This window comes from Macaca nemestrina, chromosome 8 (assembly GCF_043159975.1).
Source record: "Macaca nemestrina isolate mMacNem1 chromosome 8, mMacNem.hap1, whole genome shotgun sequence".
NCBI classification, from domain to species: Eukaryota; Metazoa; Chordata; class Mammalia; order Primates; family Cercopithecidae; genus Macaca; species Macaca nemestrina.
This window is the reverse complement of record NC_092132.1, coordinates 142565204-142578514: the sequence shown is the minus strand read 5'-3', so window position 1 is coordinate 142578514 and position 13311 is coordinate 142565204. Positions and strand designations below refer to the sequence as shown.

Genomic DNA, 13311 nt, shown 5'->3' with positions numbered 1-13311 from the left:
CACCCCCTACTGAGTTGGCAGGGCAAGAGCCCTACACTCTTGGGCGCAGTTGCAGCCACCCAGCTATGGCTCCAGACATGGGCATCCCTGCACTCCTGGAAGCCCCTCTGCCACCACAGGCTCAGAAGTGCCTGCTCCTGCTTCTCCCCACTCCTGGCACCTGCTGCAATTCTGGAGCAAAGTTGAGGCTGAACCCAGGTGCTATCTCAACCTGGCTGGGTGTCTGTGTGCAAGGTGGTGCTGACACACTAGTCCCACCACCTTGGCCCCCTTTGAATTCTGGGCACCAACAAGCAGGGGAGGGAGGCCGAGGGGGCACTGAGAGCAGGTTGGCACAAGCCTGCAGGTGCCCCTTGGTAGGAACAGCCTGGTTGCCGTGGATGGCATGTTGATGGTGGCAGGATGGAAAAGGGTGGGTCCTGGTGAAACCTGACCTTCAAGCCAGGGATGGCCTGAAGCCTGGGGCCTGAGCTCCAAGTTCCAGGTGGAGTCCACTGTCTGGAGTGAGAATGTAAGGTGCTTTTTCCCCCCAACCCACCCATGGCTGCCCATGGACCAATCAGCACACACTTCCGCTTCTGAGCCCATAAAAACCCTAGACTCACTCAGACTCAAAACAGACCCTCAGGACTACCAGCTGCAGGAAGAAGTTACCCACTGCGGGCCTCCTTGACTCTTCTGGAAGACCTGCCTGTGGAAAGGAGCTACCTACTTCGGGTCTCTTCCTTGCTGAGAACTGGACACTCTTTGGGATGACCTGCCTATGGAAAAGAGCTACCTAATGAGGGTCTTCTCTCCACTGAAAGCTGGACACTCATCAGGATGACCTGCCTGCAGAAGGGAGCTACCCACTTTGGGTCTCCTGAGAGCTGTTCTATCACTCAATGAAGCTCCCCTCTGCCTTGCTCACCCTCCAGTTGTCTGTGCACCTCATTCTTCCTGGATGCAGGGCAAGAACTCAGGACCTGCTAAATGGTGAAACTGAAAGAACTGTAACACAAACAGGGCTGAAACACGCACCCCCCTCGCCCCACCACTCACCACATTGTGGGTGACAAGAAGAGCTGCAGCTATTTGGGGAGTCCAGACCTAAGGGGTCCCTAAGCCAGGGCTGTGACACCCTCTTTGGAGCTCTGTGGTTGCTGGCATCTCCAAGTTTCCGGGTGCCAGAGTGTTCCCCTTATCCGGATGTGGGTGCCTGCAGTGGAAGCCACATGTGGTACATCTGGTCCAGCTGCAGCCTCACATGAAGCTGCCTGCACCAACACAGCCCCTGGTGTGCCTGGCTGTGTGCAGTGTCTGGACCCTGCATGCACTTGCCCACACACCCCTCGCTGCTCCGTGCCTGGCTCGCTCTTGGCAGGTGTGGGATCTAGACTGGAAGCAAAAGCCAAGCAGAGCCTGCCAGGCTGAGTGGCCAGAACAAGCCCAGTGGGCATGAGCAATACTCAGGCAGAAGGCACCACCGGCCACAGATGTTTCTGGCTGGCAAAGTGACACCCCAAGGATCCTGTGACAGGAAGATCACTTGATCCCAGGAGTTTGAGGCTGCAGCAAGTTATGACTGTGCTACTGCATTCCAGCCTTGGCAATAGAGCAAGATCTTGTCTCAACAAAAAAAAAAAAAAAAAAAAAAAAAAAAGATTGACTGACATTTGCAAAATCCTAGCTGAGGAACTGGGGGCAGAAACGGTCAAGTCTATGTCACCAAGAGAAGTCTCAAATGGTGAGGCATAAAAGTAAGAATTTTAGCCTTACCCTAAAGGGACATGGATTTTTAAAAGGTTGAAAAATAGTGCTTTAGGGATGGTTCTAGGGCCTAAATCCTCAATAAATTGCTTTTTTTCTCAAAAATTAAAAATGACCAAAGTTTTTGGAAACCACAGCATATATCTAATGCCACCAAACCATAAGCAAAACTCATCTGTTCTTTAACATATGCAGTTTGGTTCTTCTACTGACTTTTAATAACACTGACCTACAATTTAAGAAAAAGTATTAGGAATTTAGCTTTTATTCAAAATTAAATAAGCAAAAGCAAAAATTTTAAGAAATTTTTACAAATTACTTACATAAAAGAAAGTTAATAAGGACAGTCACAAATTTGCAACAGATAATTACAAAAGTTTCTAGGGCAGCATGAATATAAACCATGTCGCAGCATGGTCATCTAACTGTGATATGAATAAGGCATAACTAACATTTGCACCGAGACCAGAATTAAAAACAAAAACAAACTTTAAAAGCTTAGTTCTATATTAAACTTCTTCTCTTCTCCCAGATCCTTAATGGGTTTATACTATGCATTTTTTTTTAAAACACATCATGTCAAACTATAAATTACATAAATGGGCAGTTAATGTGAAAAGCCCCCTAAAATGTACAAACTAACTGGTACTGAATTGAGTTCTCCATTTACCTTTATGTACAATTAAATGTAAACCATATTTTCACAGTTTTGAGTGTTTTATGAATAGATGCACAGTACCATGTCAGGTTTACAGTTGTTCCTGAAAACTGGCTCTAGGTTCTGCATCCAATGCCTGTCGGCCACTGTGATGCAAGTATTTACATAAATAAGAAACTGTGTCATAGTCAATGGTCAAGACAGTTCAGCAAGAGCAGTATTTCCAACAAAGAATGATCCTCAACACGATATTTTACATATTTGTGCAAATATAAGCATTAGGACAGATATATCTGAGGCAAATTCAATTTCCAAAAACTTGTATCGCTACTCTTGTAAACTTGGGCAACAAATGACCCTCAGCAAGTTCTGCTCTCTATGGCTTTTTTGTTTGTTTTAAAATTTTAAAGCCAGAGAAAATGCACACACACTACCCAACCCCCACAAGCACGCACGCACACACGCACGCACGCACACACACACACGCACACTCTCACAGAGTTCTTATTTCATTTTAGAGTATGGTACATAGTGCAACTTCACAATGTAGAGGTTTAACACACATTCAGCGCGTGTTTTTCTGTGCAAGTTCTTAGTGGTCTAAATCCTAGTCGAAGGTATTCATTTGCAGAACCACAAGATTCAGGAGGTTGAAGGAAAAAGAAAAGTTTCATTACATTTCTGAAACCAGCACTAGATGTGCAAAGGCAGCGGACAATCTGGCCATTGATGCAGCCAGATTAGGGTAACTTTAAAGGGAGATCCAAGCAGTTACTTAGATTGGTCTCTAGAAAAATAGGTCAGTATATGCTGTATCTTTGTCAACCGTTCTTTCAAAGACTTCATTGACAAAACCGACAGCTGGTATCGTGGATCTACAGGGAGAACTGCAAGAAGCCACCAACACCATGCGGGTCCATTAGGGGTTGCCTAAAAACAATGGACAGTTCATAGCGTTAATAAAACAAGGATTTATGTAACAACAACAGTAGCAAACTACCGAAAAACTACTATTTATTGAACACTTTTACTGTGCACCAGGTGCTATCTCCAATGTCCTTAACAATTATGCACAGTATAAAATGGGGGAAATTGAAGCTCAGCAATGTAATGTAAATTGTCCAAGATCTCTTGACTAACATGTGGCAGAGCCGAGATTCAAATCTAGACCTGACTCGCCATAGTCAACAAGCGCTCTTTCCTCCTATTGCACTGCCTGAAAGCAAGGCTTCTCCACCCCAGGCTACCGACACTTTGAGCCAGATAATTCTTTGTTGTGTGTGGCTGTCCTATGCACTAGAGTACATTCAGCAGCATCTCTGATCTCTATCCACCAGATGCCAGTAGCACCTTCCCACCCAGCTGTGACAGCCCAAAATGTCTCCAGATAATGCCAAATATCTTGTGGGGGCAACATGCCCCTAGATGACAGCCACTTTCTTGAGCTATATATTTAAAGCATTAAGAAATGTTAATTGAGATTTAAAATTTCCTCAAAGTATGAGGGAACCCTTGGAAAGATAGAAGGAAAAGGCCCCAGCTTCCATTTTTGTTCAAAAAAGAAACATATCTCCAGTAAAAAGGTCCCAGTGATGTTATAAGGGCTACTAGCTATTGAAAAAACTAGAAATTTCCATAAAACGATTTGTAAGTCATGTTCAGTGAACCTTGAACTGCTATTTTATCGGACTTAAAATATAAAGCTTCAGAATGACAAAAGGAGCTTTGGCATCAGTGCTGATCTCAGTAGGCCCCTCTAGATTCAGATTCGGTTTCTCTATCTGTGTATTGTCTGCTGTCAGCTAGGCATCGCTACCTCCTCAGCTGCATTCCAGAGACGTCAGAACCTGTCTCCCAGAATCCCCTCTGCCATAGGGTTCCAGGTTAGAGTTGGCCAATGAAAGGCACTCTTGTGGGGCGTGGAAGCTGGAAGAGAAGTCATTATCCTCTGAAGATTGTTGCAAAGTGTGGGCAGGAACTTTCCAGAGAGCTCCTGGAAACCCCTTCCTCCACTGCTGTAGACTGAGATAGTGGTGGGGACTCGCTGGGATTACTAAGAATTATAGCCACTTCCCCGCTAGTTCTTCAGAAGCACCCTGTTGGCTGTTTCTCATGCAGGATCTCTGCTGGCAGATTCCCTGACTTCTGTAGGTGACACCCTGACCTTCACTCCACAGCTCTCCCAACCACTATATCAAGTCTACATCCTGCATTAAACCCTTCATTCCGGAAAGATGAAGAGTGGTTGCTTTTGCTTTCCTGCCCGAATCCTAACTCACACAACATCGCTATCAGAAAGCAGTGATAGAGGACAGGGTAATCAAAGGCAAGGGTGGTGAAGGTGATGGGAAAGTTACGTTGAATTTTTCTATAAGCTGTTTTGTTATTTAAAATTTCTTATTCAATGTTGTTCTTATCAAAGCCTATTTCTATAATGTTTAATCAGATTCAAGTAATCAGTTAAAACAAATAGATGGCAACTGATAATATGCTAAACAGAATGAATACTAAATTTGGAGATGGCCTAATGTTGGTGTTTCAAGTTGAGGTGAAGGATTCACTTGGGATTCAGACAGACATAGACCAACCCTTGAAAACGGGAATGAGGCAATGTGCATTACAATGAGATCTATTATCTCTCCATCTTCACATATTTACTGACAGCCATTCCTTTGTAAAGTCTATCACCTTCTGATCAAAAACGTTTAATTCAATTCAAAATGCTTATGCCTAAAACGAAGTGCTTTAGTGAGTCTATCATCAGATTTTCCAGGAACCAGACCCTTCTTTTATGCCTCCTGCAGTTTTGCTTGCACAGAAAGTGCCAGATACACATTCATTAGACTAAGCTTAAGTGTAAACCCTAAGTACCAGCAAGATTAAAAGAGTAAGTTTCATGAGGAGTGAGGTATTAAACACGAAGAGACAAAAATGAAGTGGCAGGGTCAAATGTTGGGAGATACAAAGAAAGGTGAGAAAAGATGCTTTAAATGTATAGAAAATGGTAAGTCTCGCTGCTGTCAAAGAATAACAACAGGCAATGGGCTTGAAGGCATAGTTAGTTGTCTCACAGTCACAGTTTCTAGATAGTAACATCCGATTTTTAATTTCCTACCCCTGCTAAAAATCCTAAGGCCTTGCTCCCTCTCTGGCACTCCCTGCTACAGCCATCTCAGCTGACACCTATTTCCAGCCTCTACCTGTACAGAATGTAGTGGATACCACTGCTCTAGAACACTCATGATTCTAAACCAGGTGGGGCCAGTGCGGGGGAGGGGGTAGTCAAAGAAAATGTAGTGCAGAAAGGACAGTGAAAAAACAAATGTAGAAGTTTGCAAATTTGGGTTTACAAAAAAGTGACTTTTGTTAGAAGAGAAAAGCCACCATACCTGAAGGTTTTCCTCCCTCTCGGGCATTGATCCAAAGTGCTGAAGAATTTGGCTTCGAAATCTGTCTCTTAAATTCTGAAACCAGCTGCAGGCTTGAGAGTAAACCAAATCATGAAGCTCTCTGAGATTCTTAATCTCATCTTCATCCTCAACCTAGAAATACAATAGTCAGTAAGACTTCTGTGTCTAATCCCCCATCCATATGCCAACCGACACAAATGGAAAAAGGCATCAGAAGAACAGGGCAGTATCTGTTTCAGTGCTGACCTCCCAGAGAGTATTATTCCTATGCTATACTACATATTTCTGTCTCTCATGGGGCTGACCAGACTAAAGACAGACAGCAAGGCCTGACCTATGCCTAACCTTGCTGACTTAGCAGTGCAACATTGCAGAACCCTACCAAGAGCCCCCAAGTGGGAGGAGTAAGATGGAGAGTGCGTTTTGGTTCAAAGGTCTACACTAATTTGGAATTCCTTTTGTCTTTATGGATCAATGGCTTTTGAAAGCAGTGGCACAAAAAAGTGGATGATAGTTGCTACAAAAAAGAAAAGATGAGTGGTTAGGGTGTAGATGACATGACAGAAAGTAGTAACAGGAGGAGTCCACGCACAGTTACATCTTTTGCTAGGGAACTGGGTCAAAACACAAACACAAACAAAAAGCTATAACAAATAAGTTAGCATATAAAGCCAGTATGTCAGAGAGTCAGTTACACAATGATGAACTTCTGCTGGAAAGGCCCAAGGCTATGGCTACCTCTGGAACCCCTCAGTGTATTCTTTAGACTACTGGGTCACCAAACTGCAAATGTAAAATTAATTGCATCAGGCTTCCAGCCTGAGATAGAAGGGTAGTCTCAGAGAACACAGGTGGGAATATCTAAGTTTAACTCATCCATCTTATATTGATTTCTTTAATGCACACTTACATCCCACTTGCTACGTGCCAGGTCCTGCTCTGTCTCATATGCACAAACTCATCTGAAAAAATACCAGGCCTGACTCAGCCTTTCATACTTCAAGGATGACTCATATAAAAACAACAAAGGGACTCCGAAAACATTTTGAAACATAAAAATAAGACTACAGCACACCAGAGACTAAAAGGCATACTTTTTACTTCGGAAAGATTTGAAATGAAAACTAAAACTAAAGTTTAAAGAGCATCTGCTTTTTGCATAACAATGTGACTATACTTAATGCCACTGAAGTGTGCACTTAAAGATGGTTAAAATGGAATATTTTATGTATATTTTACCACAATAAAAATAAACTTTTAAAAAAGGTAGAGGAGCCACACAATTGAAGAATTGTGGCCCTGAAATGACTACACAAGATTTGGGCCGTTGCTAACATACACTGACAGGAGCAAGAAACAAAACTTACGACTTGTTCAATCTTTTTTTTTTTTTTTTTTTTTTAAGCATCTACTCTGCACCCTCACAAAATTCAAGAAAACAAATGACAGGCTCTAGTAAACAAGGAATGATAACAATTATAAGAGTCTGTGATGACAAAGGGAGCTGGCCAAAAAGCAAGCAGAGACTTTAAAAGCGTCTCTGCCTGCTTTTTGGCCAGCTCCCTTTTAAAAGCAAGCTTTTAAAGTCAAAGTACTTTACTGTGATAATTTTAACAGATTTTAAAATTTCATTAGAAGTCACAGAAAACAGAATTATTATAAGAAGAGGAAAATTTGCTATAAAAAACAAATCTGAGAAGGTTTTCCAGAATGGACAAGAAAATCACTATATAGATGAAGACATTATGATGAGGAAAAATTACTGGACATTCCGAGGACCACAAAGAGGACTCAAGTTTATAAATAATTTATAACTATAAAAAAATTTATAAAAAAAATTTATACAAGTTTATAAATATCAAATCTGTGATAGTTTTAGAATGTGATTCCATTGCCTACGTTTATAAGTATTAATACATATAGTCATGTAATTTAGCCATATACTCAAGTGATTTTGTCATCAAATCCAATATGTGAAGATATAACTTTACATGAAACTGAAATAGGGTTATTAACTTTACAAAGGAGAACCTTTAGCAAGTGATTCCATTAATTAAGTATGCTTAAGGTTGGCACAGATTATACCAATCAACTCAAAATTTCAACTTACACAATACTTTTGGCCAACTGCACAGGGCAAAGTACCCCAATGCATTTTTATAATAAGATAGGACAGCCAACGTCAGACTAATCAGGTTTATCAGCAGAGAGCCAAATGGCATAATGCTAAAGCTCAGAGCCTGAGTCAGAGAGTTTGCTTTAATCATTTTTGTTACATTATAGGATCTTAGGCAAATTAATTAACACCTCTGAATTATACTTTCCTCATCTACTATTTCATAGAGTTGTGAAAATTCTATGAGTTAATGTTTGTGAAAATACCTAATGCCAATATCCAATAAATGTTGACTGAAATGGAGGGCCTAAACAGATCAATGAACAAGTGACGGGATAAGATCTGTTTTTATAATGCCTTTCCAAAAGAAATTGCCTTCAATTTGGTATTTATAGCATCACAAGTCATTTTTCTGGTTCCTAAACTAACTGCAGTAGGTAAACTGGGTATTGCAAACATCAAAAGGGCCACATTAACCCTATTCTAGAAAGACATCACAAAACCGCTACCCTGCTAAGATATCACCAACATGTACACTGACAGTGCTTTCTATGTCTGCCCCAGGGTCTTCACACAGCATTCAACTCTATTTTATCATTAAGGTTATCTTAGGCACAAGAACAATCTGAGTATATAAAACAATTCTTACAAGACTTGATGTGTTTACATTTACATGAAGTTTCAATCTACTAATTCCATCACCTTCAACTACTAATACATTCAATAAAACAGGGCAGAAATGTAAACATTTCAAAACTTAGATGGGCTGGAAGTTCAACTTAACCACTATTAAGTACCTATCGTGTATACACACATGCACATGTGTACATATACACATACATTCTAGGGCACTGGGCTGGTTGTTAAGCCTGTAGAAATAAAGAGAATCTATGTTCTAGTCTTCCAAGTTCTCTCAGAATGTGCAACAATTGCAGAGCAAGATACGAAAAAGGTAACTTGGAGCGCATTCTCAACAGTGGTAAGGCTCTCTGATAAGAACTGGTTCATGCGCCTAGAAAATAGCCTGCATGCCTGTACCAATCCCTGGAACAGGATACACTAAAGTATGCTGGCAAAGCACATTTTAAAATACCTTAACATCTTCCAGATATTCAATGTCGGCAGTGCAATATCCATCTTTCATTCCTCTTTTTAAAACCCTAAACCGCTTTCCTCCAACTGTATCAACCACAGACCTTCCATCAGGTAAGAAATGCACATTTCTAATTTGTAACATACAACCATAATCTGCAAAACTAAAAGAAAACCTTGATTAGTAACAAAGTGGAAACATAAACATGCAAGTTCTCATCCATATTGACAGGTCTAACATAAATACAAATATTTTAGTTCACAAAAAGCATACCTATTTTGTGTATCACTGACACACATGCCAAACTGTTTGGTTCCAGTCTGTATACTTCTTCGAATCATCAATCTATATCTTGGCTCAAATACATGGAGAGGGCAAGGCACAGTGGGGTAGGCCATAGTGCAAACAAATATTGGAACATTCTTGGTCAAGCTGAGGGAAAAACAGTTTAATTATTGAGTTCATACAAGAAAAATATTACCAAACACACACAAAAAATGAGTGAGGTTTATAACAGTAATGAACTAATGTAAAACAAAAAAAGAATAAGTTCTAAATAAGGTGGTTTTTATTCTTGGCAAGAACAAGAATCAGCACCCCGTTCATTAAGCTCACATTGATGAAATATTAATACTAAAAATCTGCTGTGATCCTCTTACTTATAAGAGTAAATTGAATTTTAAGACACCAGATTATCTTACAGAGCTAAGTATCTTTATGAATCAATTTATTATAATATTTTATATTAAAATCTGTTTAAATATTTATAACATATGACAATAAATATCTTTTATCCAAACACTTATAGTTACTCTTAGATAACAGTAAGAAAAAGTGAACTCCCACAACAGACAAAAAGCAAATAATTAAAAATTCTTAGGCATTAAAGTATTTTCAAACGCAAGATCAGAAAACATATTCTGATGAGATAACATTTTTTCCAAGTAATTAAAATGATATAACATTTTTCATTGCCAGAGTGGTAGAAAGAAAGAGAAGGATAAAGGCAATGCCCAGTCCTGTCTGAGATATGGGAAAACTGGCAGCATGGGGGCAGTCTGAAACAGCACAGGCACACTAAAGAACATGGCTACAGACAGCAGAAACCTTATGTTGTTGGCAGGAAATGTTCATGTTCTTGGAACCAACCAGCTTATTTTCAGACATGAGTGGACAAGTGCTACATGAATGTTCACTGTAGCAATGTAGGTAGTAACCAAAATGTAGAAGCATAAAGAGGAGACTAGTAAGATCAATTATGGTACATCGGTAAAACAGAATACTATGTTTCCATTAAAAGATGATGTGTATGAACTGAATTAGAAGAAATGCTTATATCAATGAGAGGAACAGGTTTTAGATATAGATCATGAATAACATGATCCCACCTTTGTTTAAAGCCTGTTTATACATACTGCATTCAAGTTTGGAAATACGTATGTCAAAATGCCAATAGTTGATTCCCTTTGGGTTGCAGATTATGGCTTTTTTTAAAATGCTCATTTGTATTTTTGAGTTTTTTTCAAAATGACCATCAATTACTTATATACACATAAGATGAAACATGTTTAAAATATGTATTTTAAAAAACAGCCCCATTAGTAAGCAGCTGGACACCCTGACGCTTCTCTTCTCTCCAACACGCAGCTCTCTGTGTGTGACTCCCTCCTCTGTCCTTTGAGTCTACCACTCCTCTGTGGGCGGGCTGGTTGTGTCACTGTGTTTAAATTTTCAAAAGTAAAACTGCAGCTTTCTTAAATCTAGATGCTTCAGCATTGATCAGAAAGGTTCATGATTGTCACATCAGAGTATTTTGTAAATCACACAATAAAATACCAATTCTGTAAGAAGACAAATCAATATCTATTTCTATAAAGAAAAGAGTGGCAATCTTTCTTCTACGGAGGGCCCCTGGCTCACTGAAGACATCTGATGGACACATGTTGAAAAAGGAGAGTCTACAAGCACAGCTTTTGTTAGAAAGTGACATATAAAATGTTCAATTTATATTTTGAAAAGTAATGGAAACAAAAAGTTGTTAAATAAATAAAACAGCATACAAAAATTATAATTTTGCTTTTTAGTGTGTTCAATTAAAAGAGAGTAAAAGAAATAGAGGAAAGAAATTTAAAACCCATGAATAAAATTTAAAGAGACCCAAGTGACTGGTCAGAGGGAAAGACATTTAGGGAAAAGAAAGGGAGAAAAATGGGAAAGAAAAACAGAAAAGAGACAACGAGCAATGCCTTGCCCTGCCTACCCAGCTCCATCAGCTGCTGTGTTCTCTGCGGAGTGGTCTGAATTACCAAATCCCAAAGTTACCTCTGAGATTTTCACCCTCCCGACACCAACTCAGTTGTGCTCCCAGTCAGTATCTTCATTAAGTGAGGATTTGGCCCTGAACACCTCTCTTCCAATTTCAATCTCAGATCTCAAAGTTTGGAAAGCCCCTTCCGGGCCTCCATGTGACAGAAAATCCCCTGCCAATCTAGGTTACTGACCCTAGACCTTCCTCTCGCCCTACCATGACACATGAGAGCTGCCATCACCACCAATGTCACTGTCACTGGCGCCCCCTCTCTGTTTCCCATTCCACTGCCTGATGGCACTGTAGGAAATTCCTCCTCCGCCTAAAATACTGCTTCAGCCCACAGAGCTGAGTCAACCACTCCCTGTAAAACATCCGGATGTTACCAAGTGAACTTTTATAAAATTCTGTCTGTTGAGGACCACAGTACTTCTTGACTAGACTGAGATGAACTACAGACAGGATCCAGCTTGCGGTGAGGTTTTCCCTTACTATTAAAGGGTAGTAGTTCATAATTTTTTTTTTATGAGAAGAAACTTACTGTGAGAGTTCAGCAGTTTCTTCATCATATATTTTTTTTCTCTCAGACAGTTCATCAGGCAGATACTTCACTATTAATTCTTCCAACAGCTGTGTGACACAGTACCTCCTATCTGCTAGATACTAAAAGACAATATTATTTTACATTCCAGCAGTGGTTTTCCTACAGTATAAAACAGGCAACACAGTTAACTGATATATTAAAGCCTTTATTACATATTTATACCATCAATTCTGGATTAATTAGTGAGGGGAACATTACAATGGATGATGCTAAGCAAAAAAACCTGTCTAAGGCTTTGCTCAAGAGCATTAAAGATAGTTGGCTGCAACCTGAACCAAGTCCTGTACAGAAGAACTGCTTCCTGCTGTGACCACAGCTCCTCTATGAGCTGCAGAGGGCCCTGCCCCGCTGTCTTCCATAACAGAGGCCCTTTTCCATCTGACAGCTCATGGGCACTAAACTGTCATTTTAACTGAGATACAAAAAGGAGATAAGGAATAAATAAAATAACACATTTGCCTTATATAAGAAAAGCAAAACATCTGTTCTGTTCCCAATTTCAGACACAGTCTCTAGATAATTTTTCTTTCAGATTTTTCTTCCATTGTCACCCACTACTGAATAGAGGAGTGGACCTCGACTCTGTCCTTGAGTGACCCAAGGACGGTGCGTTTCTTGGGACACTATCACTCAGACCTTATCAAGATATTGCTTTTCCTATACGATCCATCCACCCCAGCTCTATATAAAATCGTACATTTGAGCTGCCCCCTAAATATTCTGAAAAAGTACTATCCTCGTGCATTTTTGTGTCATTCTCTATTCCAACTTATAAGTCATCTCTTTCACTCCTGCCTATGAAAAACATGTCTATCCTTCAAGGTCTGACTCCAATTTTACCTTTTTCACAAACTCTTCCTTAGTTATTTTTTTCTCTCCCAAGAACCCATATTTTACTGTTTTCACCACATAGTAGGCATTGTAGCATGTAGTAGATGTACACAGATACATTACATCTCTGTAGTTAAAACTAAAAATTGCTTAGGGTAGGGCCAGGGACATGGTCAGGGTGTGTGCACATAACTTTGTACAAAGAAAATGCCCAATACATATTTATTTCATAAAATTAGTGAGGAAAACCTCCTGGGAAACAATCACAACATGAAGCCATCCTTGAATCTGCAGTCAGTAAAAGCAAGGGTTTTGTCATTATCCAATGAAGAACAGATGGGGAAATGCGAGAGGTTGGGAAATTGGTGGTGGTTTTCAAAGTTGAGCATGAATCAGGGCCTGTTAAAATACAGACTACTGAGTCCCACACCAGAGTCTCTGAGCATCTGGGGTAGCATCCGAGAATCTATGTTTCTAACAAGTTCTCAGGTGATAGATGCTGCTGGTCAGGGGATCATGGGGAGAGGTGGCCTTGAGCAGCT

General features: G+C 40.2%; 1 protein-coding gene across 2 annotated transcripts in view; it reads right to left on the bottom strand.

Annotated features, from left to right (window-relative positions):
- Positions 1-3057: 3057 nt before the first annotated feature.
- LOC105491136 (LON peptidase N-terminal domain and ring finger 1) overlaps positions 3058-13311 on the bottom strand; it is a 32530-nt gene continuing 22276 nt past the window's right edge. For both annotated transcript variants that reach the window (XM_011757295.3, XM_011757296.3), the window contains exons 8-12: positions 11876-11997; positions 9300-9458; positions 9027-9189; positions 5797-5949; positions 3058-3337 (exon numbers count right to left, since the gene is read on the bottom strand). In XM_011757295.3, coding sequence (XP_011755597.2) covers positions 3179-3337; positions 5797-5949; positions 9027-9189; positions 9300-9458; positions 11876-11997 — 756 coding nt within the window. In that variant the 3' untranslated portion in view covers positions 3058-3178. The remainder of the gene's footprint in view (positions 3338-5796; positions 5950-9026; positions 9190-9299; positions 9459-11875; positions 11998-13311) is intronic.